The sequence below is a fragment of the Psittacula echo genome (assembly GCF_963264785.1).
Source record: "Psittacula echo genome assembly, chromosome: 23".
NCBI classification, from domain to species: domain Eukaryota; kingdom Metazoa; phylum Chordata; class Aves; order Psittaciformes; family Psittacidae; genus Psittacula; species Psittacula echo.
Genome location: NC_137748.1, coordinates 2850219 through 2876794, shown reverse-complemented (window position 1 = coordinate 2876794; position 26576 = coordinate 2850219). Strand labels below are relative to the sequence as shown.

The following is a 26576-nucleotide window of genomic DNA, read 5'->3' as shown; positions in this document are numbered from 1 at the left end:
CGCTGATTGGCTGATAGGCAGTCCTTTTTTCCCGCCAGCCAATAGGCGCGCGGGATGCTGCTCCACGCATGAAGCTAGACAGAGGTTGAGTCGGCATGGCGCTGTGAAGGGACCTGCGGCAGCCCTCGCATCCCGCGGCCAGGCTCGGCCTGAGCGGTACCTCCGCACCCCGGCTGGTCCCGCGGCCCCCCTGGCCTGACCCCCAACCGTATCACAGGCCCACGCAGGAGCCGCGGCAGCGCCCCGGGCTTGGGGAGGCCTAGGGAGTGGTCACGGCCCGGGACCACCGGGAATACGCCACTTTGCAGCAAGGGCCCTGTCCGGTGAAGTCAGCGCATGGAGCTTAATTGAGCACCTGCCGAGAGGCCCGGGGGTGATTCATGGCAGTTCCGGTGGTGGCTTTTTCCCCACCGAGGTTGCAGGGTGTTATATGGGGTTTCCCTTTAATTGCAGCCTCCTCAAGCCAAGCACCGGAGCTGTGAGTGTGCCAGAGCTGAGGGGAACAGGAGCAGGGCCGGGGGCAGGGTGGGCTGGAGGACACGTTCACGTTTCAGCTCTCTTCTCAGCCTCAGTGCACTCTGGGTGAAGCTTGAAGCAAGCAACTTGTGCTGGAAAACCAGAAGGTGGGAGATGGGGTTAGTTTGAACACCTCAGTGTTTAAAAGCTGCTTTTCCAGGCTCTGGGCTACATCTCGCAGGGCACCTCGTCTCACAGCAGGAATAACTCACCAGGTTTTCCAGGTGCCTCTGTGGCTTTCAGCTTTCCCCACACTTGATTTAGTTGTTGCAGGCCAAAACCACACACACACAAAGTATATTTTGGGGAAAAGTGGTTCTGGCCTCTGCCTGTAACATCTGCAGGAACCTTGGTACCTTTGTGTGCAGTTCAAACCTGGGCTCGTTAAATATTTATCCTTCATACCATGTGTCTTCTATCTCTACAGGCCCTTTGACAGCACATGTATTCTCAAGGCCCATTTGGCTGTGGTTTCTAGACTGTACCTTCCAAGTACTCTTTTACCCCTGCAGTAATTCTCACAGCAGCCACCTGCCTGCAGAGGTATGTAACAGAGGGACAGAAATAGCAGAGGGTTTTGGGAGCAAGTGCTAACTGAGGCTGGATGCCAGAGTGTGAGGTTACTGCAGCTAAAGCCTTGTTTACTCTACATGGGCAGGAGAGGTTTCCATGGAGCCTTCACCCCTGCAAGGCAGCATACCAAAGGCCTGATTCCTGTCCTGCAGTGTTAGCCCTTCCAGGCTGGTGCTGAGGAAGGCAGACAGAAACCCCCTCTTTCTTCCTCACCCCATACTCCCATCCCAGGAACAGCCCACGGGTACAGCTGTACCACCTGACACAGAGGAATGAGCTGTCCTCAGTGCATGCCCCACCCCAATGGGTTCCCGCCCCCCAATGGCAAATGAATTTCCCCCCCCTTTATTTTATTCCTAGAACCTGAATGTTTTTTAATCACCAATTTTGGGTTATTTTACCTGAAAATGATGATTTTCCACCCTCAGAATCCCCTTTTTGACCCTGGTTGTTCTTTGCCATCCAAACCGTTTCATTTTCTCTTCAAACTAGTTGTTTATTACCGCAAATGGGGTGTTTTTCCCCCAAAGACTTTTTTTTCCCCATCAAATGCACTTTTTTTGGCCATAAAAGGGCTTTTGGGGCCAAAGAGGGGGGAAGCAGTCAAAACTTGGTTGAAAGCAAGAATCAGTCGTTAATGAGGGCGAAACAGGGCAGAAAAGGGGCTTTGGGGGCTATTTTGGGCCGAGAAGGCTGCACAGATCCGAATGGACTTACTAAGGGTAGACCTAACAGCCCTTGTATGGGTAGTCATGATAGTCATAAAATGGGTATACCTGATAGCCGTAACGCAGGTAGACCTGACAGCCCTGTCATGTTGCCAGCAACATGTCAATCCATGCTGTTTCCCATATAAAAGGTCCCTAACCATAAACCTAACTAACCCTAACCTTGTAGGGGTAGACCTGATAGTCCGGGAAGATTTTTGCCTTAAAATGAGGATTTTTTTTCCCATAAAATGAAGTCAGCTCCACAACTGTGCCACCGGCAATGATCTCGCTCCTCGCTTTCCCGCCTGAAAGTCCAACTGTGTGCAGTCTCTCTGGCGCCCGCTCCCGGCCGTTCCACGGCACGGCGCACAGAGTATGGACTTGAGGCCCCTGCTCCCACAGCCGAAGAGCCAGGAAAGCAAGCTGCTGCTGGGCCTCTTCTGCACACCGTGAGCTCTGCAACGGTGCCTCTGGCATTGCTCTCGCTCCTCTCTTTCCCACCTCGGAGTCCAAGTGTGTGAAACTTCACACCCTTCGCACGGCTTCGGCTCCGCCCTCTTCGGGTGGCTTCGGCTCCCCTCGGGTCTCTTCGGGCGGCTCCGCCCCCTTCGGGTGGCTTCGGCTCCCCTCGGGTCTCTTCGGCCGGCTCCGCCCACTTCGGGTGGCTTCGGCTGCCCTCGGGCAATGGCAGCGGCGTGTGGCGGGCAGCCGTGAGGGGATGCTTCCCCCTGTTCCTGCACCGTTCCCCCCCGCCATGGACTGGTTCCATTGCAACAAGTGCTTCCGGCAGGAGGGAGCGCGGTTCGCGGTTACCAGCTGCGGGCACGTCCTGTGCGCAGCGTGCGGGGCTGCGGGTGAGAGGGAATTTCATCACTTTAATGCCTTTAAGTGTGGAAAAAGGGGGGAATTCCTTCACATTTGCCTTATGAAGCAGTGGGAAAGAGAGAATTCCATCACTTTTACCTCATAAAATACTGGGAAAGAGGGGAATTGTATTACTTTTAGCTCATAAAGTGGTGGGGAAAAAGGGAATTTCATCCCTTTAACACATAAAAATGGTGAAAAGAGGGAATTCCATCACTTTTACCTCATAAAGTAGTGGGAAAGGGAATTCCATTACTTCATAAAACAATGGAAAAGAAGGAATTCTTTCACCTTAAGGCCGTTAAATAGTGGAAAAGAGGGAATTCCTTCACTTTTACCTCATAAAACAGTAAAAAGAAGGGAATTCCTTTACTTTTACCTCATAAAGTAGTGGGAAAGAGGGGATTCCTTCACTTTAATGACTTTAAATGCTGGAAAAAGAAGGTATTCCCTCACCTTAACACCTTTATTTGATGGAAAGAAGAGAATTGCCTGACTTTTACCTCATAAACCAGCAGAAAAGTGAGAATCCCTTTCCTTTAACCCCTTTAAACAGCAGAAAAGTGCAAATTCCTGTACTTTACCACCTCTAACTGATGGAAGGAAGGGAATTCCCCCACTTTTACTTCATAAGCCACCCTAAAAGCGTTAATCCCTTTCCTTTACCCATTATCCCCGCAGGACCGTGCCCCGTGTGCGGCGCCGCCTGCCGCCACCTTCCCATCTCCTCGCAGGCAAGTCCTGTAACCCCCCTTTAGCCCCCTTTAACTCCCTTTAAACACATTTAAACCCATTTAAAACCCTTTTAACCACAATTAGACCCCGTTAAACCTCCTCTTTCACCTTCTATCGTCATAGATGCGCCCACAGGAGAAGCTCTTCTTCAAGAGCCCCGCTGCCATTGCCCTACAGCACTTGGCAAGCATCACTCAGGTGTGTATGGAGGAAGAGGAAGGGGGGCTAGGGCGGCGCTGTCTTGGGCTCGTCCTTCTTCCTCCCTCCTGCCCCGCAGGTCTGGCGCTTCCAGCGCGCTCAGGCAGAGCTGCTGCTGGCCTCGCACCACCACGCTGCCCGCCGCCATAGGGAGGCCATGGAGGCAGCGAAGAGGGAGCTGGGTGTGAAGGAGAGGTGAGACGAAGCGGTGGGAGACATCGTAGTGGGAGTTCCTCATGGCAGGCGCCATCTTGAGTGCGGCTCTGCTTTGCCATGTTGGGAGTGGGAATCTGGGGGCGGCATTATTGGTGAGGTGCCACTGACGCCAATGAATAGGCGTCATCTTGAATGGGGCTCCTGGGGGCGGCCATGTTGGTGAGGTTAAGGCACCATTGACACCAACGGATAGCCGCCATCTTGGTGGGGTCCTCCCCCCATTGACTCCCCTATAGTGTTGCCCTTTTGCTGTGGGTCTGCCCTACATCTATGGGGCTCTCACCCCCTATTTCCCCCCCACAGGGAGCTTGAGTCACTGCGCCGGGAGAACACAGAGCTGCGTCGAGCTCAGGTGACCCCATAACCCCCTGATATACCCCCTATGCACCCCCATATAGCCCCTATATACCCCCGTATCCCCCTCCCTTATGCATTAATCCCTTTCCTCTCCTCACAGCTCTCCCCCGGCTGGCGAGGGGGCAGCAGGTGACCCCCTCCCTATGGGAGTCTATGGGGGGCTGTAGGGCACCTCATTGCCGCTCATAACCCCCCTGCGCCCCACACAGGAGCAGCACTCCCCGGCCTGTGGGGGTCACATCCCCGGCACACACGGGTAAGACCCCCCCCAGCACCCCCTTAACCTGGGGGTTACCCTGACCCCTAACCCTGCCTGCACCAGCAGTGACCCCACAGCCCCGGCGGCAGCTCAGCTCCCAGGTGGTCAGGTAACAACAGCACAGACCTATTATACCCCATTATAACCCCTAATATACCCCATTGTATCCCATTATAACCCCATTATATCCCATAATAACCCCACTCTACCCCCATTCTAACCCCTTCCCCCCACAGCCGCTCAGCCCCACGGGAGCCCCCCCCACCCCGCAGCACCCCTCTGTGGCACCTGGGCAGCGCCTACAGGGAGGGGAGCACCCCCTCTGGCTCCAGCATAGGTGAAAGGACCCCAAATCTGGCAGGTTTCTACCCAAACCTCCACGGCCCACACAGCCCCTGGCCATAGGGCACGCCTCCTTCACCCAAGCCCCGCCCTTATCTCCATATATGATATTCATTTCCCTAAACCCCTACCCTCATCTCCATATATAACCCCCTTCCACTAAGCCCCTCCCTTTATCTCCATATGTGGCCTCCCTTCTGCTAGGCCCCGACCCTCATCTCCATAATTCCTCCCCTCCGCTAAGCCCTGCTTCCACCTCCATGTGTGGCAGCCTTTTTCTAAGCCCCGCCTCTCATGTCCACAAATGGCCCCCCTTCCGCTAAGCCCCGGCGTCTTCTCCATACTTAGCCCAGCCCCTCTTTACACACCGAGTCATGACCTCACCTATTAAGGCGGCCCCGTTGCCGTGGTAACGGCCGCGCCTCCGCCGGCTTCATTTTGCGCTCCAAGATGGGGCTGGCGGGCGTGGTGCGGGCTGGGGCCCCGCTCCCTTCCCGTTCCTTCCTCCCGGGGCTCGTAGCGCCCCGGGACGCGGCCGGGCGCTCCCCCACGGCATCGCCGCCCCCTTCTCCGGAAGCTGCTGCCGCCGCTGCTGCCAGGACCTGGCATCCACCTCCTGCACAGCACCACCACCCTGGCCTTCAAGGTACGGATACTAGGGGGGAGTCATAGAGACACATAGGGACCCTTAGAGAGACATTGGGGGTGCTGGGACCCATAGGGACCCCATAGAAACTCCATAGGGGCAAAATGGGGGGGGGCATGGACATAGAGACCACATAGAGGTCCATAAAGAGCTATTTTGGGGGAGCTGAGACCTATAGAGAGCCATGGGGGGGGGGGGGGCTGGGACACATAGAGACCGTAGAGACCTCCATAACCCACCATAGACACCCCATAGATCCCCATAATCCTCTGTAGATCCCCGTAAGCCCCCCTTCTTACCCAATAACCTCCGCATAGACCCCCATAGACACCCCATATCCTCCCATATTCCCCCATATCCCCCCATAGGTCCCCATAGAACCCCATAATGGGTCTTCAGACTCCCAAATCCCCCCATAGACCCTCCATATCCCCCCATAAACACCCCATATCCCCCTCCCCCAGACATCACAGAACCCCATTTAGGGACTCCAGACCTCCATATCCCCCCATAGGCACCCTATATCCCCCCATATCCCCCCCATATCCTCACACATTTCTCCCTAGAACCCCTTGTAATGGACTACAGACCCCCATATCCTCCCAAAGAACCTCATAATGAGACTCCATACCTCCGTATACCCCCCATAAACCCCCATAGAACCCCATATCCCCTGATATCCCCCCACATTCCCCCTTAGAACCCCATGTAGGAACTCCAGACCCCCATATGCCCCCTAATTCCCTGATAGACACCCCATATCCCCCTGTAGAACCCCATAAAGGGTCTCCAGACCACTATAGAACCTCATGTAGGGACTCCAGATCCCCATATCCTCCCATATTTCCTCACAGACCCCTATAAAGGGTTTCCAGACCACCATAGACCCCCATTTAGGGACTCCAGACCCCCGTATCCTCCCTAATCCCCTCTAGACCCCCATGTTGGGACTCCCGACCCCCATATCCCCCCATCTAACCCCACTGTCCTCATTCCTCCACAGCTGCCCCACGGCGTGGTGCATGTGGTTGACTCCTGCGCCATGGCCGGCTCTTATATGGCGTTGCAGTCAGTGCAGAAGGTGCTGGAGGTAAGCGTACGGGTGCTGGACACCCGCCAAGTGGTGTCACCGACTGCGCCTTCTGGCAGCAGGGGCTGGCACGGCAGTACCACATGTAATGCCTGTGGCACTGGCAGCACGCGTTGGTGGCCACCACCACCAAGCTGCTGGCTAGCATGGTGTACCACTACAAGGGCATGGGGCTCAGCATGAGCAACATGATCTGCGTCTGGGACAAGAGGAGGCCCGGTGAGTGCGGGTTGTTGGGGGTTGGTGGTTGTGGGGTCAAAGACTTGGGTATTGAAGCATATAGCACTGGGGGTTATGGTTAGGGGGTGACGAACATCATGGGGTTGGAGTTACAGGGCTCATGGTCAAGGTTGGGAGGTGGTAGACATCATGGGGTTGATGGTTATGGGGTGAGGTTCATGGTTATGGGGTTAAGAACTTGAGTATTGAGGTGTATGGGGCTGGGGGTTATTGTTGGAGGTAATGGAGACAATGCGGTTGGAATTATGGGGCTCATGGGCATGGTTAGGGGGTGATGGACATCATGTGGGTGGTGGTTATGGGGTGGTGGAGGACTTGGGTATTGAATCTATATAGAGATGGGGCTTATGGTTATGGGGTGATGGAAATCGTGGGGTTGGAGTTATGGGGCTCATGGTTAAGGTTAGGGGGTGGTGGACATCATGGGGTTGATGGTTATGGGGTTAGGAACCCAATAATGTGGGGCCGATGGCTGGTGCCGCGTCTCCTGTGACAACGTGACCAAGCTGAAGGAGTGCTATGGGCCGAATGGGACAGCAAGGAGTGAAGGAACGGCACAAAATGGGTGGTTGGGGGGTGAAAACGGGCAAACCCGGCCATTTTGGGGCCAAAACCGGACATTTGTGGGCTGAAAACTGCTAACACCGGGCATTTTGGGCCAAAAAATGGCTGTTTGTGAGCCAAAACTGTCTGTTTTGGGCTGAAAACGGCCGTTTTGGAGCTAAACCCTGTCATTTTGGGACTAAAAATGTCCGTTTGTGGGCTGAAAACAGTGTTGGTGCCCAACGCGTGGTCGTTGCTAAAGGCGTCATTCGGCTCCAGGGTGAACAGCGTCGGGGGGGTGGGGACGGGACGGCACGGGGAGCACGTACGTGACGCACGGCGCGATTCGCCCTCGGGGAAGCGGGTGCTGATTGGTTAAAGGGGCCGCGCTGGGATTGGTGGAGAGGGGAGGCAGGGGTGGGGCTTAGCGCGAGCGGGAGCGCGGCGGTGAGGAGCGGAGCGGGGCTTAAAGGGGGTTCAATGGGGGGCAAATTTGGGCCATGGGGTTCTCTGTGGGGGCTTCATTAGGGTCTCTGGGGGTAAATGGGGTTTAGGGAGTAGTGCATGGGGTCTGCGGGGGGTTAAATGGTGTCTATGTGAGATCTGTGGAGGTCAGAAGGGGTTTGGGGGTACCTGTAGGGGGTTAAGGGGGTTTGGGGGGTCTGGAGGGGGTTAAATGGGGTCTGTGGGATGTAAAGGGGGTCTGTGGGGTGTTAAAAGGGGTTTGGGGGTCTGGGGGTTTAAATGTGGTCTATGGGGGATTATAGGTTATGGTTACCCCCATAGCCACCCTTTAACCCCCCCCCCCATAGACCCTTTATGGAGGGTTAAAGGGGGTCTGGGGGGACCTATAGGGGGTTAAAGGGGGTCTATGAGGGGTTAAAGGGGGTCTGGGGAGATCTATAGGGGGTTAAATGGGGTCTGTGGGGGGTAAATGGGGTCTATGAGGGGCTAAACGGGGTATATGGGGGGTAAAATGGGATGTGGGGGGGCTATGGGGGGTTCAGTGGGGTTTGGGCGGGTCTATAGGGGGTTAAAGAGGGTCTATGGTGTCTGTAATGGGAATAGACCCTTTGTGGGGGGTCCATAGGTCCCAATAGATCTTTTGAGGTACCCCTGGGCTGTCCCACTCCCCAATGGGGAGGGCCACCCGGCACATAGGTGCTAGTCCCCCCCTATACCGGCACACAGGGGGCTCCTGATGGCGCTGGACCCTGCTGAGCTGCTGCCAGGTACCCTGCGTGCTATTAATACCCATTAAGAGCCATTAATAAGCGTTAATGAGGGCATTAATTACTTAACGCCCCCCAATAGAGGAGGAGGAGCCCCACCTGCCCCTCTTTGGGCTCTCTTCCCGCGCCGAGGGACTTGGTTTGGCCCAGCTGCTGCAGGGGCTGAGTGTGGCCCTGGGGCCGGACGGCCTCACTGCGGGCCTGCGGGGCGAGCTGCGGCAGGTAACGGGGGGTGGGGGGTGTGTGTGTCAGGTTGGGGCAGTTTGGGGTATTTTGGGTCATTTTGGGTGATTTGGGGGTGATTTAAGGGGGATTTGGGGGAGTTAAGGGAGGGTTTCAGTGGGTTTTGGGGAGATATTGGAGTGATTTAGGGTCATTTTGGGTGATTTTGGGTCATTTAGGGTGATTTGGGGTGATTTAGGGTCATTTTGGGTTTTACCTCATAAAACACAAAGCACATTGAGGTGTTCTAGGGGGATTTGGGGGGGGGTTGGGGGGGTTTAGAGTGATTTAGGGGGATTTTGGGGTGCTTTAGCGGGAGCTTTTGTCAGTTTGGGGTCATTTAGGGTAATTTTGGCGTGATTTAGGTTATTTGGGGGCTTTTGGGGTGATTAAGGGGGAGTTGAGAGCAGTTTTGGGATGGTTTTGGGGTGATGTGGGGTTTTTTGTACTCTTGATCTATTTTGGGCCATTTTTGTCTAATTTAGGGCTATTTGGGGCCATTTTCGTCTATTTGGGTCCAATTTTGGGCTATTTTAGGCCATTTTGGTCCAACTTTGGACTCTTTTGGGCTATTTTGGGGATATTTTGGGGTTTGGGGGTATTTTGGGGCTGTTTTGGGGTGTTTTGGGTGCCGGAGCTCCCCCTGCAGGCGAAGGCGGCGTTGGCGCTGCACAGAAGGATGTGGCTGCACTGGGACGGGCTCTGGAGAGCGCTGCAGGAGCTGCTGCAGGACCCGCACGGGATCGAGCCCCCCGTGAGCCATGGGGTGATCCACACATGGGGGGCAATAGGGGATATGGGGGGGACCCACATACACATGGGGGGTGCCTAAAGGTGGTTTTGAGGTGAATTGGGGTGGATTAGGGGGCTTTGGGCTGATTTTGGGGTAATTTGGGTGATTTGCAGACCCGCCGGGAACTGGAGCTGCGCTGTGGGGTGCAGAGCATGGCCCAGGCACTGCCTCCAATGGAGGTGAGAGGCCATAATGCCCCAAAGCTGTCCCAAATCACCCCAAAACCCCGTTTACCCCCCCAATTTCACCTCATTGCCCCCCATGGCCCCCATTCTGTCTGCAGCCACCCCCTGCACCGCTGCTCCGTCTCCTGGAGCTCCGTCTGGCCGCGAAGGTCCTGGACCTCTCCATTTACCACGCGGGGGAGGCTGCCCCGGAGCTGCCATTGGCGGAGGCAGCGCCACTGTTGGCTGAGGAGGGGGATCCCCCCCCTGCGGTGCTGCGCCTTGGTGCGGCCCTGCGGGAGGAGGCGCAGCGGCTGCAGCGCGCCCGGTGGCGACGCCAGCACCTGCAGGGGGCGCTGCGGAGCCAGCGCAGGCGCTACCAAGAGGTGGAAGAGGAGGGGGGGAATAGAGGGGTTCTGTGGGATCTATAATGGGGGTAAATGGGGTCTATGGGGGGTAGTGAGGGTAATTGAGGTTAAATGAGGTCTGTGGGGTTTGGGAGGTTTTAAATTAGGTTGATGGGGGTTAAATGGGATCTATAGAGGGTTAAGTGGGGTTTGAGGGGTCTATGAGAAGTTCGCTGGGGTCTGTGGGGGTGAAGGAGGGTTTGGAGGGGTCTGTGGGGGTTAAATGGGGTCTATGGGGGGTTAAGTGGGGTTTGGGGAGATCTGTGAGAAGTTCAATGGGGAGTTAAAGGGGTTTGGAGGGGTCTATGAGGGGCTCAAATGAGGTTTGAGTGGTCTATGGGGAGGTTAAATGGGGTCTGTTGAGGGCTCAATAGGCTCTATGAGGGTTTAAATAGAGTTTGGGGATCTAAGGGGTTAAATGGCATCAATGGGGGCTTAAATGGGGTCTGTGGGCAGTTAAATGGGGCTTGGGGGGTCTACTAGGGGTTAAAGAGGGTTTGGAGGGGGTCTCTGGGGGGCTAAATGGGTTTATGGTGGTTTAAATGTGGTCTATAGGGTTCAATGGGGTCTGAGGGTTTAAATGGGGTTTGGGGTGTCTATGGGGGCTCAATGGGCTCTATGGGATGGTCAGTGGGGCTCTATGGGGCAGGTGCTGGGCCGGTGCTGGGCCTTGCTGAGGGCTTTGTCTGGTGCGGGCTGTGCTGAAGCCTTGCAGGAGCTGGACCAGCAGCATGGGCTCTACCTGGAGGCCAAAGGGGTGGCGCTGCTGCTCAAGACACGGTATATGGGGTTCTATGGGTATCTATGGGGACTATGGGGGTTACAGGCAGTGGGTTACTGTGCGTGCTGCAGGGGGGATATGGGGCTCTAAGGGGGGGTTTATAATGGGACTTGGGGGGGGGATTGGTGAGGTTGGGGGGCTTCTAAAGGGCTTAAGGTGGGATTTGGGGGTGTCCCCTCTGTTACCCCATTGCCCCCTCTGCAGGCTGGAGGAGCTGGGGCTGCTCCTTGCCTCCTACCCCCCCCTCACTGTAGCTGCCCATCAATACATCAAGTGAGTGCCATATGCTCCCTTCCCCTTTATCAATGACCCCGCTCCCTTTATGACACCATCACGACATTACTGCAGGCACAGCGTCTCATTGGCTGTGGAGGATGCAGAGAGGCGGGGCCAGGAGCTGCAAGCAGCGCTGTCAGCCTATCAGGAGCTGGGGGTGGGGCTGGAGGAGCTGGCCTCAGCCTATGGGAGGCTACAGGAGGCGGTTGAGCAGAAGAGGTGGGCCCTGCAGCAGCTCCACCCACCCAGCCCATGATGTCATGTGACAGCAGCCAATAAATGCGCCCAAGGGACAGTCAATGAATGAAGCCATGTCTCTTTTTCACTTATAAGGGGAGAATGGGCGGTGGAGAGGAGGGCAGCGACTGGTTGGTAGTGCTGGGGGGGGGGCAAGGTGAGCATGTCCTTGAGAGGTAGTGCCAAAAATGGCTAATACTGACTCAGAAATGGGAAAACAGGTTAGAAATGACCAAAATTGGCTTAAAACAGGTTAGAAATGGGCAAAGCTGAGCTAGAAATGGCCAAAAACGGCTTGACAGGTTAGAAAATGGCAAAACTGGATTAAAAATGTTAAAATATTTCTAAAACTGGGATAGAAATGGCCAAAGATGGCTTAGAATGGGTTAGAAGTGGGCAAAGCTGGGTAAGAAATGGCCAAAAAGTGTTTAGAAATAGCAAAAACCAGCTTAAAACAGGTTAGATTATTAAACGGGTAGTTCCGATAGTCCTAGACCGGGTGGACCTTAGCCCAAGTAGGGGTAGATCTGATAGCCCTAGTGCGAGTAGAGCTGATAGCCATATTCAGGCTAGAGCTCTGGTGTGGTAGACTTGATAGCTTTAGTGCAGGCATAGCCCTTGTGGGGGTAGACCTGATAGCCCTAGTGGGGTACCATGTGTCTCAGCCACAGTGTCTGTGTGGTCTGAACATGTGTGTGAGTCTGAGGCAGTCTTGGTGGGAGTGAGCATGTGTGGTCTGTGAGTTCTGAATGTGAATCTGAGCCAGAGAAGGAGAGCCAGAAAATTAAAGTCAGGAAGCAGACTGGGAGCCAGACCCAGATAGGAAAGACTCAGCTGTGGGTTATCAAGCTGCTGTTAGCCCCGCTGGTGGTTTGCCCCTCCCCTGTCCTAGGCCATTGAGGGAGGGGTTGTGGGTGGGGCCTGGGGTATATGAGGCACAGCCTTTGCTGAGGGACCTCATTCAGGGTTCAGCTCTCATCAGAGTAAGTTTGAATCCAACCTTGGCGGCACCTGCTCTCGGCTGTCCAGAAGCAGAGTGAGTAGAGCATGAATGTTTGGCCTCTGCTCCCACAGCCGAAGAGCCAGGACAGAAAACTGGTGCTGTGCCTCTTCTGCAGACAGGCAGCTTTGCAACGGTGCCACCTGCATTGCTGTTGCTCCTCGTTTTCTCACTTAAAAGTCATTCCAACCTCTGCCGTGCCAACTCTTGGCTGTCTTGCAGCAGAGTGAGTAGAGCACGAATGTTAGGCCTGTGCTCCCTGTACGATGGAGTCCTGGCACTGCCTGACACAGGGCTCGTTGCAGCTGTTGGCCAGCGGGGTCGGGCCGCAGGGCTGGCAGGGCACGCATGGGCTGTAGCAGGACATGTCTGGATGCTGGAGCTTCACCTGGAGACAGGGCAGGGGCAAGCACAGCAGGGACATGGGTCAGGAGCAGAATCTCACATCACCACAAGGAATTCAAGGCAAGCCAATGTTGAGACAAGAGCTGGAGGTTTTGTAGGGACACCCACAGACTTCAACTTCCCCTCAGCTCAAAAGTGCCCCATCAAGACTGGCCAAGCCCAGAGGGATACCACCTAGCACATAGCTCAGAATGCACATCAGCCAAGACCCAGCCTTCTCTGTGCTAGACCTTCTTCCTCCTTCCTTCTTCTATGGAAAGGACCTCCAAGTCCTGCTGTGGCATGATGGAACAGGCATCTGCTGACATGTCTGTTGGTCTGAGACCTCAGCCTGTGGAAGGATGAGAAGCAGAAAGGGCTGTAGACTCACCTGGGTCCCAAGGAGAGCAGTGCCAGAGAAGTGGATGAGAGAACAAGGCTTTGGGGTTACTTTTATACCATTTTTGCACCGCCCCCGGCCCTGAGGCTGCCTCTGCGCAGGCAGTAATTTTCCAACAGACTCATCTTTCATGGAAAGTATTCTTCCTAATCACACACCTTGTAATTTGGTTTCCTTCTTTGACTCCTCTTTATTTCCTCATTTCTGACATGCCCTTTGTGCCAGAGACGCTCCTACCAAATGCTGGAATGAGAGGGTCAAGCACTTCCAGGGCAGGAATGCAGCAGTGCTGGCGACAGCACTCAAGTGCTGAAGACATTCCATGCAGCCAGGGGACCCCAGCTTGGGGTTCCTTGGTGGGCTCTCTTGTAACTCTTTTGAGGAAGAGTCACCGGTACTCCAGGTGTTGCAGTCCCCATCTGTGCAAACAAGTTCCCATGCAGAAGGACTTGCTCTGTCCTTCTCTCTCCCTCTACCCCAGCTCACTCTGACAGTCAGTTCAGACTGAAAGCTCACTCCTCAGGCTGGTGGGCCATGCTTCTGGTTTCAGCCCTCTTTCTCCTTATATTGCCTAGTTTGATGAGAAATTTCCCCCCTTTCTTGGCCTTCTCTCATCTAGGTGTGCAACCCAGCCTGCACATCTAAGTGGCTGTAGCACCCAGAAATCACAGAATTCCCACTTCCATAACTCAGGGACTGGCTAAAATGTCTTGGGTATGGAATCAGCAGAGTGAGAACCTGCGTCTTGGATCCTCTTAGCATCCCAGAGCCAATGCTTCTTAACTGTGTCAAGGTGTGTGCAGAAACGTGGCCAGAGGTGCTGAGGGGCCATGGAGGAATAGAGAGGATGCAGTCACAGGCAGAGAATTTGTCTCTGCTTTTGCACATTCTATTCCTCTTAGGAAGCACCACTGTGCAGTGATTAGAGAGGTTGAAAAGCCTGGCTGGAAGAGAGGAAGCAAGTTAGAGAGGAACAGCCCAAAGTGAAATGCAAAGTTTCTTGCAGAAGCAGTTTTCAATAGAGAGAACTCTTCCCCTCTTCTGCAGTGCCTTTTCTTTCACTGACAACAGTCTCCGAGGGAAAGAGTTCTCGTTCTGACACTCCTCATAGGGGTAGCAGCAGCATTTGGAGAGTGTGGTCATGAATCAGACAATCCTTCCCTTCCCGGCAGTTCCCAGCAGAATAGGACTTCAGTGTGGGACACTCTGTGTGATTGAAGACCAAATGAGTTGTCAGCTGCTCGGCTCTCCCTTTGCAGCGTGGACCAACTGTCCTTCCTCTAAAGCACAGGGACACCAGATCATCTGTCCTCATGTTTGGTAGGGACTCAAGGTCTCTGCCCAACAGTGTCAGGTCACTTAGCTGCAGCGGTGGCCATGGCTTTGACTGGAACATGAGGAGCCTGTGTCCCTTCCCAAACACTGTTAATACTGCAAAAGAAGCAGGTTCACTCAGGAGGATCCCTTCATGAGGTGGGCAGGATTTTCTGGCTTTTCTCCCTGCACAGAAAGCTAACCCTGTTGCTTTGAACTCCTTAACACCGGGAGGAGAAGATGTATCCTGGCCTGGAGAAGCAGGGAGTGGTGACTGACAGTCATGCTAAGCCACTTTGAATGTTGGTACACTTATTTAAATTGTGTTTCCAAGTTGATGTGAAACTGTCCTTGTGAGGCTCTGAGATCTGCTGTAGCAGGGTGAGAGTTTTGAAGGAACATGAAAAGGAATGCTCAGGAGACAGGGTCTCAGTACTAGCATCCAGGCCAGGTCTCCACCAGGTCCATGCCGTTGCTCCTCAGCTGCCACTTGCCTTCTTTTGGCCTGTGGAACCTACTGCTCTGTGGTGTGCATGTACAGAAGAATGGAGAGTGCCCCTGGCATGACCAGGACATCTCCTCATGAAGAAGACATGTACACAGGGAGACACAGGCATGTGCTCATGCACACCTGTGTGCTTGTGCACACTTAAACATGCATATGTACACAGATTTTAGGGAAAACTGATTCTTTTGCCACAAAAATGAATACAGACAAATGAGAAGACATACAAGCGTGCAGACGTATAAGTGAAGCTACACAGATGTTGTTTGTACATAGACTGAACAGAGAAATAACCCTAATATGCTGAAGGCATTGACTGGAGACACCAAAAAGTTGGTCAGAGAGTGGAAATGGCAGATTTGTCCCAAAAGCAAGATCATCAGGAGGAGGAGGTTCAAAACAAGCGGTGGAGCCCACTCACCAGTGATCATTGAGAAATGCCAGACCCCTTATTTTCAACAGGGTGATTAACAAATCCACTGTATCTATATCCAGAAAATGGGTCAGGTCTTCAGCCCATAATGATGCATTCCTGACCTGAAAAGCCTTGGGTTTCTCGACTCAGAACTTGAAAGAACACTCAAAGGCAAATGGCCATGGAATAAATCACAGTATGAAAGCACTGAACTCTGGACAGCAAAAGATCCTGGGCTTGACTGATCCTTTACTTGAATGTCTTCAATTAGAGACTGCTGGAAAATTACTGCCTGTATAGAGCATGACTACATGCCTGGGGCGGTGCTGGAGCACTATAAAAGCCAGTGCAAATACCCAGTCTTACATCCACTTCTCTCACCTCTCTATCCTGAAGGATCAGGTGAGTCTGAAGCTCTTTATCTTCCTTTCTTTCCTCCTATGAACACCATTAATGCTCCAACCCAGCATCATGCCTGGGATCCCTCATAGTGGTGATGTGAGATTCTGCTCCTGACCCGTGTCCCTGCTGTGCTTGCCCCTGCCCTGTCTCCAGGTGAAGCTCGACCATCCAGACATGTCCTGCTACAGCCCGTGCGTGCCCTGCCAGCCCTGCGGCCCGACCCCGCTGGCCAACAGCTGCAACGAGCCCTGTGTCAGGCAGTGCCAGGACTCCATCGTCGCCATCCAGCCCTCCCCCGTGGTGGTGACCCTGCCCGGCCCCATCCTCAGCTCCTTCCCGCAGAACACCGCCGTGGGCTCCTCCACCTCCGCTGCCGTTGGCAGCATCCTGAGCTCTGAGGGAGTGCCCATCAACTCCGGGGGCTTCAGCCTCTCCGGCTTGGGCCTCTCCGGCTTGGGCGGTCGCTACTGCGGCAGGAGGTGCCCCCCCTGCTAAAGCTGCTGGCGATGGCCCTGGGGAAGGGCCCAGGGACCCACAAGATGGCACCGCACTGGGGATGCCGACTCCTTTCTGCCTTTGGTGCTCCCTGCACCAGGATCTCCACCCACAGTGTCCTTGTTTCCCTGGTTTGACTCATTAAAGTTCTGCTGCATCCCAACCTGTGACTTTGTGTCATCCTTTTTCAGGCAGATGCCAAGATCCCAAGAAATGCATTTCCTGTGCAGTTTTGACCTTGCTTGATTTCATGGCAAAGATGCCTTGCAGAAGAATCAGAATTATCCCTTGGCCTTTCTCAATCCCTTCTTTTGTTTTGCCCCATATGAAGGGGTAACCAAACTGCAACTACACTGAGAGGAGGGAGAGGCATTGTCTTCAGAATTTCAGACAGGAAGATGCTCTCTTCACCACTGGGGTATCCAAATCCAGGCAATTCATTGCTGCCAAGCTGTTAGAATACAACACTGGTTCATTCTGGACCACCCTTTTCACATGGCCCTTGTGCACAGGGCATTCTCCAGTCCTTAGGAGACCTCCTTGTCATCAGATGACTTCCATCACAACTAATCCTCTCAGGCACTTTATGCCTCTCTAAGCCTTGGTTCACCTTCCTTACTAAATCACAAGATCTTGAACAGATATCTTGCCCTCACACTTGACAAGACACACCTCCAGAGACTGCAATTCACAGCTTCTTTTCCAAGTCCATTGTCAATTCCTGGGTCCCTGTTGAGGGATCCCAGCTGTTTGGCTTCCTTACCTCCCAGTTCCTGGCTGTTGGCCCCAATCTCTAACCATCAGAGTTGCCATGCAGTAACCTGCTCACCAGGCTGGTGTCTGTAATGGTTCCACATGTCTTGAAGCTCTCTTGAGGTCAAGGACTGGGTGCAACCAAATCCAGTTTGGACACAGGGGCTTGGAGCAACCTGCTCTAGTGGAGGGTGTCCCTGCCCGTGCCAAGGAGTTGGAACTGGACGAGCTTCTTCCTCAAACCTTTCTACGATTCGACTCTGTACTTTCTGTCTCTTCAGTTATTTGTCTCACTTCATCCTCCCACCCTTTGCTGAAGGGCTGCCTTCCTCATCACACACTTCCCTCCTCACTTCTTTACTAATCAAAGAGAAGGACCCATTCACTTCGTTGTTCACTATTTCTTTTCCATTACCAGAACAATTACTGCAGGTAGTGTTTGGGTCCCTGTCCCAGCCGTGGTGTCCTCACCTGTGGTTTGGGTCTCTGCCTCAGCTACCGTGTTCTTAGATGTAGTTCGGGTCCCTGGCTGAATCGTGACATCTCCAGAGGTCGTTTGGGTCCCTGTTGTAATCATGGCCCTCTGATGCTAACGAGCTGTGGCTCGATAGACACAGGTCAAGTACAAGCAATGCCAATACAGTGCTAAAAGCAGCTGGTTTTCAAGCAGCAGCCAGCCAGGGACTGGCCACCTCAGGGCACATTTCACTGTCACCACAGCCAGAAGTTGTCACCTCTTAAGCCAGCATGACAGCAGTTTCCACAAACCCACATTAAACCAACGGTTCATTACTATTTGTAAGAACCTCACCAAAGAGTGAACAAGGACCTCAGGAACCCGCACAACAGAATGAGCCACATCCGTCTTGGATGGGGAGAGGGAGCTGTATTCCCTCATGTTCTCCTCCAGCACAGCTGGGGCATCAATGCCAGGGCAATTACTGGTTGCTTCAGAAGACAAAATCCGTAATCAGGAGCTGAAGTCCAAGCAGGAGATACAGAGGAGGTGGAAGCAGGGACAGGCCACTTTGAATGTTGTCAGAGTACGCAGAAATGCGATGGGGAAAGCCAAGGCCCATTTGGAATTCTATGTAGCTGAGGATATGAACAACAGGAAGGGCTTCTTCAAACAGATCAATAATAGGAGGAAAATGTGGGCCCACTACGGACTGGAGCAGGGACCCTGGTGACAGAGGACACAAAGAAGGCAGAGATACTGAACGCTGCCTTTTCTTCAGTCTTCAGCATCAAAGGCAGCCCCCAGGAATCCCTGAGCCAGAAGACCAGAGAGAAGGTCTGGAGAGAGGAAGTCTTTCCTTTGGTTTAGGAGGCTTGCTTAGAGACAAGGAGGTTGGAGCAGGTGGCCTCTGGTGGTTCCTTTCAGCCTCAACCATTCTGTGAATGCTCCCCTGGCCCAAACCTCCTCCTTCCTCCTACCATTTATTGCTAACCATGATGTCATATGGTATGGAAAATCCCTTTGCTCAGTCTGGCGCATCAGTCCTGCCTTTGTCCCTCCCCAGCCTCTTCCCCACTCCAGCCTAGAATCATTTGGAGAGGGAGTTGGAGAAACAGCATAGGTGCTGTGCAAGCACCGCTCAGCAAAACCCGAAACAGTTCTGTGTTATTAGTATCATACCAGGTACAACTAGAAAGAACAAGTAGGAGGGCTAATATGGGGCCAACTCCATCCAGGTAGATCCTGCACAATGCTATTACAAATCACAATTATCCCCTCCCAGAACCACCCCTGAGCAACAGCTCTGTCCTTGGGCATCTTGGGAGAGCATCTGCAGGGGAAAGGAGGAGACAGAGGCATGGGTTGGGATGCAGCAGAACTTTAATGAGTCAGAACAGGGAAACAAGGACACTGTGGGTGGAGATCCTGGTGCAGGGAGCACCAAAGGCAGAAAGGAGTCGGCATCCCCAGTGCGGTGCCATCTTGTGGGTCCCTGGGCCCTTCCCCAGGGCCATCGCCAGCAGCTTTAGCAGGGGGGGCACCTCCTGCCGCAGTAGCGGCCGCCCAAGCCGGAGAGGCCCAAGCCGGAGAGGCTGAAGCCCCCGGAGTTGATGGGCACTCCCTCGGAGCTCAGGATGCTGCCAACGGCAGCGGAGGTGGAGGAGCCCACGGCGGTGTTCTGCGGGAAGGAGCTGAGGATGGGGCCGGGCAGGGTCACCACCACGGGGGAGGGCTGGATGGCGACGATGGAGTCCTGGCACTGCCTGACACAGGGCTCGTTGCAGCTGTTGGCCAGCGGGGTCGGGCCGCAGGGCTGGCAGGGCACGCACGGGCTGTAGCAGGACATGTCTGGATGGTCGAGCTTCACCTGGAGACAGGGCAGGGGCAAGCACGGCAGGGACATGGGTCAGGAGCAGCCTGAAGCCCAAGGCAAGCCAAGGTTGAGACAAGAGCTGGAGGTGGTGTAGGGACACCCATGGATTTCAGATTCCTCTCAGCCAAGGTACGCTCCATCAAGAACAGCAAAGTGCAGGGAGCTCCCAGTGTAGCCATCGCTCACTTCAGCCAGCCAAAGCCTACCTGCATGATACACCTTCTGCTCCCTTCCCTCTCTCATTATTAGTAGCCCCTTGACCCGGCGTAGGACAAAAGGCAGGTGTATGCTGAGAAAAGCTGAAGAGGTAAAGGAAGGATAAGGAAGGAGAAAAGGCTTCAGACTCACCTTGTTCTCAAGGAGGTGGAGGCGAGAGCAGTGGATGAGAGAGTGAGGAGAAGTTCCTGCTTTTATACTGCTCCTGCACTGCCCCAGGCCCACAGGCACTGCACACGGGCAGTAATTTTCCAGCAGACTCACCTCCAAAGCAAAACATACGCCTAATGGCACGGGTTGGGGTTGGTTTCCATCAACGCAGCCATTTCACTTCCTCATTTCTGAAATGACCATTATGTCTCAGAAGATCCTTTCAAGTATCAAGATGACAGGCCCAAATATTTCCTGTCAGGAGCACATCAATAGCAGCGGAAGATGTACTCCAAGTGATGGAGGTGTGCGTGCAGGTAAGAGGCATGGGTCTGGAGAAATGTGGTGAGGTTGTTTTCAGCCTTCTGGACAGGCACGTGCTGTCCCACCAATGCAGTCCTCTCCTGCCTGTGTCCATTTGTTTGGCCAAGCTGTTCCCTCTTGTGGCAATATCTGGGATCCCAACCAAGGCCATCTGCAGGCACATCAGTAGCACCTGCATGGCAGAGCAACACATCAGAAATGAGTAAATCAGAAGGAAAACAACCCCAACCCGTGCCATCAGGTGGGTGTTTTGCTTTGGAGGTGAGTCTGCTGGAAAATTACTGCCTGTGTGCAGTGCCTGTGGGCCTGGGGCGGTTCAGGGGCAGTATAAAAGGGGGAGCTTCTCCTCGCTCTCTCATCCACTGCTCTCGCCTTCATCTCCTTGAGAACAAGGTGAGTCTGAAACTCTTTCTCATCCTCCTTTTCCTCCTGTTTCTCCTCCTCCTCCTTTGGGATCTCTCAGCATATTCCTGCTCCTTCGTCCTACACTGGGAGTTGAAGCAGCTTGTCACAGGACAGGAAAAATGGTAGAAGTTGTGGCATGGAGTTAGGCTGGGTCTTGGCTGAGCAGTGGTCTGGGAGGTGACCTTGCTGGGTTTGGTTGCTCTTGGCAGGGTCTTTTGGGCTGAGGGGAGGCTGAAGGCAGTGGGATTCCTTACACAGCCAGTAGCTCATGACTCCATCTTGCTACTTGGCTCCTTTGTGGTGGGCTTCAGGCTGCTCCTGACCCATGTCCCTGCCGTGCTTGCCCCTGCCCTGTCTCCAGGTGAAGCTCGACCATCCAGACATGTCCTGCTACAGCCCGTGCGTGCCCTGCCAGCCCTGCGGCCCGACCCCGCTGGCCAACAGCTGCAACGAGCCCTGTGTCAGGCAGTGCCAGGACTCCATCGTCGCCATCCAGCCCTCCCCCGTGGTGGTGACCCTGCCCGGCCCCATCCTCAGCTCCTTCCCGCAGAACACCGCCGTGGGCTCCTCCACCTCCGCTGCCGTTGGCAGCATCCTGAGCTCCGAGGGAGTGCCCATCAACTCCGGGGGCTTCAGCCTCTCCGGCTTGGGCCTCTCCGGCTTGGGCGGCCGCTACTGCGGCAGGAGGTGCCCCCCCTGCTAAAGCTGCTGGCGATGGCCCTGGGGAAGGGCCCAGGGACCCACAAGATGGCACCGCACTGGGGATGCCGACTCCTTTCTGCCTTTGGTGCTCCCTGCACCAGGATCTCCACCCACAGTGTCCTTGTTTCCCTGGTTTGACTCATTAAAGTTCTGCTGCATCCCAACCCATGCCTCTGTCTCCTCCTTTCCCCTGCAGATGCTCTCCCAAGATGCCCAAGGACAGAGCTGTTTCTCTGTGTGATTCTGGGATGGTGTTTTGGGGATGAAGGTGTAGTGGTTGTTAACACAATGGCTGTGAACTGAAAGGCTCGGGGCAGTCTTTCCAAAGCGGCCATTCTTCGGAGCATGCCTGGGCATCCTCTGCTGTTGTGAGGTGCTGGGTGTTGCCTTTGCACCACTTGGGTTTTCTCTTTTTTCCCCTTCCCCTCATGGACTGTCACGCAGGTCCACAGACAGAGAACATCTCCTTGCCCTGCCTGTGCCCAGGGTTTCCTGGGGATGCCTCTGGAGAGCGGGAGCAGGTCAGGAAGAGGTAGCGTGTGCAGGCTGAGTGTCTCAAGGGTCGGTCCAGGAGCTCTCCACAGCAGCGCAATCACCAGAGGCAGAGGCTGCAGAGGCTTGTGGCTGACGAAGGGGAGCAGCTGAACTGCTGCAGGACAGAACTGGGTAAGATCCCACATGTCCAGCCAGATCCCTGCATGGCAGCTGGCTTGGCAGCAACCAGCCCTAGCTCTCCTCACATGCTTCCACCCTGACAAGCAGCAGCCTAAGGCAGGCTCAGTTCTTGTGGTAACACCATTAAAAACCGTTTCTGGACATAAAGGACTGTCATCGGCATCATGGGCAATACCAATAGGACTCATCCCACTCTGCTCAGCACTCACCAGCTGGGCTCTAACACAAGAAAGATCTAATGGGAGAAAGACCTTGACCAAAGGGAGTGAGTTCAGCAGAGGGTGTCCAAGATGGTAAGGAGCTGGAGCACGTGTTCAGGGAGGAGTGGCTGAGGGCTTGGGACTTGCTGATTGTAGAGAGAAGGCTTTGGTGGGAGACCTAAGAGCAGCTTGGGAGTAGCCGTGGTGAGGTCCCTCAGAGGACAGATCCAGGCTCAACAGTGCTCACCACGGCAGTGTATGGTCGTAGAGCTGGAGACATGGGGCTCACCCTGAGAGATGAGAGGTCCGGACTCGATCGGTGGCAAATGGTTTTCACCAGGAAGAGAGTCCAGGAGTGGAAAAGGTTGCCTGGGGAGGTAGTGCAGTAACAGTGCTTGGATGCTCATGGCTGATTGATGTTGGAGCAAGGGGTTGCCCCCTATGACCTCTGGAGGTACTTCCTAACTTGAGTATGCTGTGATCCCATCGTCCCAGGATGGCCTTTGTGCCTCTGCCCACTGGCGGGGATAGGGCTGGCAATGAGGAGGAGGGACTCAGCTCCTTGGCCAAGGAGAAAGGCAGTGTGCAGGAACTCTCCTGAATCCTTGTGGAAGGAAAGAGCAGGTTGCCACAAGCATCTCTGCACCAGACCAGAGACCACAAGAGCTGTGGAGCCCAGCTGTGGAGACTGGTTTCCCAAGGACACTGTGGCAGTATGTTCCTTTACTGTTGTTATGCTCTGATTTCCTGCCTGGGATTCTCCTCACCCTGCAACTCAAAATCTCAATGCTGCAAAAGGGCAGGTTCCCCCATACTTCCCTGGCAAGGTGTTGATGCTGCCTTGTCAGTAACACACTCATCTTTTCTCCACCTGACTGCCTCCTTCACAATGTTGAGCTTCCCAAGGAAAAGGAGGAGGTGTTTGCACCAAACTGATGGTAGTGACTGGGTCATTCAGTCACTCAATCCTGCTATACCCCACATAGGCAGAGAAGTTTAGAAACAAGAGAGTCACAGAATTCATGACAGAGCAAACTCAGTGCAAACCCATGTGGACAATAACTGCACAATAATCCCCAACACCCCGTCCCAGAACCCAAAGAGCAACATCTCTCTCCCTGGGCATCTTGGGAGAACAACTGCAGGGGAAAGGACAAGACAAAGGCATAGACTGGGCTGCTCAGAGGTTTAATGAGACAAAAAAAGGGGAGCGAGGTCAATCAGAGTAGAGGTCACAGTGCAAGGAGCATCAGGGACAGAAAGGAGTCGGCATCCCCAGTGCGGTGCCATCTTGTGGGTCCCTGGGCCCTTCCCCAGGGCCATCGCCAGCAGCTTTAGCAGGGGGGGCACCTCCTGCCGCAGTAGCGGCCGCCCAAGCCGGAGAGGCCCAAGCCGGAGAGGCTGAAGCCCCCGGAGTTGATGGGCACTCCCTCGGAGCTCAGGATGCTGCCAACGGCAGCGGAGGTGGAGGAGCCCACGGCGGTGTTCTGCGGGAAGGAGCTGAGGATGGGGCCGGGCAGGGTCACCACCACGGGGGAGGGCTGGATGGCGACGATGGAGTCCTGGCACTGCCTGACACAGGGCTCGTTGCAGCTGTTGGCCAGCGGGGTCGGGCCGCAGGGCTGGCAGGGCACGCACGGGCTGTAGCAGGACATGTCTGGATGGTCGAGCTTCACCTGGAGACAGGGCAGGGGCAAGCACGGCAGGGACATGGGTCAGGAGCAGAATCTCACATCACCACAAGCAAGGATGAAAGGCGTCCTCTGTAGACAAGAGCTGGGGGCTGTGCAGGGGAGGCACTTGGGCTTCTCCTTTCCCTCCGAAGATCCCTGCCAAGATTGACCAAGCCCAGGGAGATCCCCAACAACCCCAGAGCTCAGGGGACATCTAATCCCATCCAAGCCCCAAGCTCTGTCCATGTCATAGACAAGTCCAGGTCCATGTCACACCTTCTGCCTCCTTCCCTCTACCATAGCAAGAAGTTCCAATGCCCAGCACAAGACAAAGGGGCAGGTATGTCCTCAGAAATGTCAGTGGAGGAGAAGGAGGAGAAAGAGCTTCAGACTCACCTTGTTCTCAAGGAGATGGAAGCGAGAGCAGTGGATGAGAGAGTGAGGAGAAGTTCCTGCTTTTATACTGCTCCTGCACTGCCCCAGGCCCACAGGCACTGCACACGGGCAGTAATTTCCCAGCAGACTCACCTCCAAAGCAAAACACCCACCTGATGGCACAGGTTGGGGTTGGTTTCCATCAACAATAATGTCCTCATTTCTGACACACCCACCAGGCCACGGAAGCTTCTTTCAAGTACCAGGATGAGAAGCCCAAGAATTTCCTGTGCAGGAGCACATCAGTGCGGGCAGAAGACAATTCCCAAGGGGATCCCCATGGATTTGAGTTCTTCCTCGTTACCTGTGGGTTGTGTTGGGGCTCAGGACAAGGTCCTGTTGTTCCCACTCTGCTCACAGCACCCTGCAGATTGGCTGGGGCTTTGCACCCTGACCAGCCAGAGACACAGGGACCTGGCCGAGTTGCCAAACCTCCTGCAGCCCTGAGCTATGGGAGCAGCAGCAGGAAAGTCCTGCTGAGGGCAGTGGCCATGAGGCCATCCTGGAGCTGTGGACTTGGGTGATGCCCCGTGCTCAGAGCTCATTTTCACAGGGCACGAATGGAGCTGCCCTGGCCGCAGGGGAATTGAGCCCTGTGTGGACAAGGGCTGCACTCCTGCCTTGTCCTCACACCAAAGGCTGACACACGCCAGGCCAGAATTAGAATGTGACTCTCCACGGGTAGGGAGAGTCTATCCCAGGGATCTTGCCTACGGAAGGCATTCCCCTGCCCTCCTGGGATGTATCCCAGCTGCCTCCAGGGCTGCAGGGCAGGGACGTGCACGGCTCCTTGATGTGCTTGGAGAGCTGGTTTCGTACTCAGAGGTGTTTCGAGCACTTGTCCTCCCTGAGCATCCCCAGGCACATAGCACTGCGGGGTTCTGCAGCCCTCACTGCTTGGGCAGTTGGAAGAGATTTTCTTGCCTCGCCAGTGGTGCTGGGCTGTGTTCCACACTGAGGAGGCCTCTGGGGCATGGGGTGGGAGGAGGGATGAGGGATGCAGCCCTAATGGCCGGAGAAGACGTATCGCCCCAGACTGAGGGATGAGTCCCAGACACGCAGGAGATCTTTTCTCCAACCCTTGCTTTCCCTCCATGCCATGTTCTGGAGAGCAATGAAGGCAAATGAAGAGAAGCCTTTAGGCGTTCTGCTGACACTTGCAGTGTGGGCAGGAGCTGGGCTTCTTCCTACAAAGGTATTTGCCAACTGTGGCACTTCACTGCCCCAAGCCAACACCGCACGTGCCTGTTTGGGACTCCTCAAATACTTGGGGCTTCTCTTGTGCCCCACTGGCATGATTCTACCTGGGATAGCCTTGGGCTTCTCGTCCCGGGACATGAAAGGAGCTGCACGGCAAGTTCACCACATCAGGAATGAGGAAATGAAATGGCTGCGCTGATGGAAACCAACCCCAACCTGTGCCATCAGGTGGGTGTTTTGCTTTGGAGGTGAGTCTGCTGGGAAATTACTGCCCGTGTGCAGTGCCTGTGGGCCTGGGGCAGTGCAGGAGCAGTATAAAAGCAGGAACTTCTCCTCACTCTCTCATCCACTGCTCTCACCTCCATCTCCTTGAGAACAAGGTGAGTCTGAAGCCCTTTCTCTACCCCCTTCTCCTTCTCCTCCTCCTTTGAGATTTCTCAGCACATAACTGCCCCTTTGACCCATTCAGGGGCTTGGACCATCTTGTCATGGGAGAGGGAATGGGGTGGAAGATGTGCCATGGCTGGACCTTGGCTGAGGAGACTCCTGAGCTCTGGGGTTGTTGGGGATCTCCCTGGGCTTGGTCAATCTTGGCAGGGATCTTTGGAGGGAAAGGAGAAGCCCAAGTGCCTCCGTGCACAGCGTCCAGCTCTTGTCTACAGAGGACGCCTTTCATCCTTGCTTGTGGTGATGTGAGATTCTGCTCCTGACCCATGTCCCTGCTGTGCTTGCCCCTGCCCTGTCTCCAGGTGAAGCTCGACCATCCAGACATGTCCTGCTACAGCCCGTGCGTGCCCTGCCAGCCCTGCGGCCCGACCCCGCTGGCCAACAGCTGCAACGAGCCCTGTGTCAGGCAGTGCCAGGACTCCATCGTCGCCATCCAGCCCTCCCCCGTGGTGGTGACCCTGCCCGGCCCCATCCTCAGCTCCTTCCCGCAGAACACCGCCGTGGGCTCCTCCACCTCCGCTGCCGTTGGCAGCATCCTGAGCTCCGAGGGAGTGCCTATCAACTCCGGGGGCTTCAGCCTCTCCGGCTTGGGCCTCTCCGGCTTGGGCGGCCGCTACTGCGGCAGGAGTTGTCTCCCCTGCTAAAGCTGCTGCCTGTGCTGAGGTCTCCACTCGGGTCGACCTCTTTTCCCTGTTTTGACTCATTAAAGTTCTGCTGCATCCCACCTTGTGCTTTTGTCTCCTCCTT

At 54.9% G+C, this 26576-nt stretch overlaps 2 protein-coding genes and 5 pseudogenes across 14 annotated transcripts; 5 read left to right on the top strand and 2 right to left on the bottom strand.

The window, feature by feature from the left end:
- Positions 1–82: 82 nt before the first annotated feature.
- On the top strand, positions 83–4772 carry RNF212B (ring finger protein 212B). 4 transcript variants are annotated; one of them, XR_013958384.1, is made up of 10 exons: positions 83–623; positions 944–1059; positions 2054–2653; positions 3345–3397; positions 3522–3596; positions 3676–3791; positions 4116–4164; positions 4270–4298; positions 4379–4537; positions 4665–4721. XR_013958384.1 is itself a non-coding variant. In XM_080633402.1 (10 exons), exons 3-10 carry the CDS (start codon positions 2518–2520, stop codon positions 4539–4541), a joined length of 552 nt encoding a protein of 183 aa, XP_080489528.1. In that variant the 5' UTR covers positions 83–623; positions 944–1059; positions 2054–2517; the 3' UTR covers positions 4542–4772. The 4 variants fall into 4 exon arrangements, 2 of the variants coding, with proteins under 2 accessions (XP_080489528.1, XP_080489527.1); XM_080633402.1 differs by having other exon boundaries at positions 4379–4425; positions 4495–4772; XR_013958383.1 differs by lacking the exon at positions 4270–4298.
- Positions 4773–4777: 5 nt separating this feature from the next.
- HAUS4 (HAUS augmin like complex subunit 4) lies at positions 4778–11449 on the top strand. Of its 5 annotated transcripts, none has more exons than XM_080633400.1 (11): positions 4778–5416; positions 6420–6506; positions 6671–6725; positions 8481–8521; positions 8604–8743; positions 9393–9497; positions 9650–9715; positions 9820–10086; positions 10757–10887; positions 11093–11161; positions 11237–11449. In XM_080633400.1, the coding sequence occupies exons 4-11, from the start codon at positions 8491–8493 to the stop codon at positions 11418–11420; spliced, it is 993 nt and encodes a 330-aa protein (XP_080489526.1). In that variant the 5' UTR covers positions 4778–5416; positions 6420–6506; positions 6671–6725; positions 8481–8490; the 3' UTR covers positions 11421–11449. The 5 variants fall into 5 exon arrangements, with proteins under 5 accessions (XP_080489526.1, XP_080489524.1, XP_080489522.1 ...); XM_080633398.1 differs by having other exon boundaries at positions 6614–6725; XM_080633396.1 differs by lacking the exon at positions 6671–6725.
- A 4546-nt stretch (positions 11450–15995) lies between these two features.
- LOC308229281 (feather beta keratin pseudogene) lies at positions 15996–16316 on the top strand (annotated as a pseudogene). Its single transcript has one exon. The product of its transcript is annotated as a feather beta keratin pseudogene (transcript).
- A 2738-nt stretch (positions 16317–19054) lies between these two features.
- Positions 19055–19375, bottom strand: LOC308229604 (feather beta keratin pseudogene; annotated as a pseudogene). Its single transcript has one exon. The product of its transcript is annotated as a feather beta keratin pseudogene (transcript).
- Positions 19376–20879: 1504 nt separating this feature from the next.
- On the top strand, positions 20880–21200 carry LOC308229524 (feather beta keratin pseudogene; annotated as a pseudogene). Its single transcript has one exon. The product of its transcript is annotated as a feather beta keratin pseudogene (transcript).
- A 2208-nt stretch (positions 21201–23408) lies between these two features.
- Positions 23409–23729, bottom strand: LOC308229322 (feather beta keratin pseudogene; annotated as a pseudogene). The gene has a single exon. The product of its transcript is annotated as a feather beta keratin pseudogene (transcript).
- A 2423-nt stretch (positions 23730–26152) lies between these two features.
- On the top strand, positions 26153–26473 carry LOC308229572 (feather beta keratin pseudogene; annotated as a pseudogene). Its single transcript has one exon. The product of its transcript is annotated as a feather beta keratin pseudogene (transcript).
- The last annotated feature ends 103 nt before the right edge of the window (positions 26474–26576 follow it).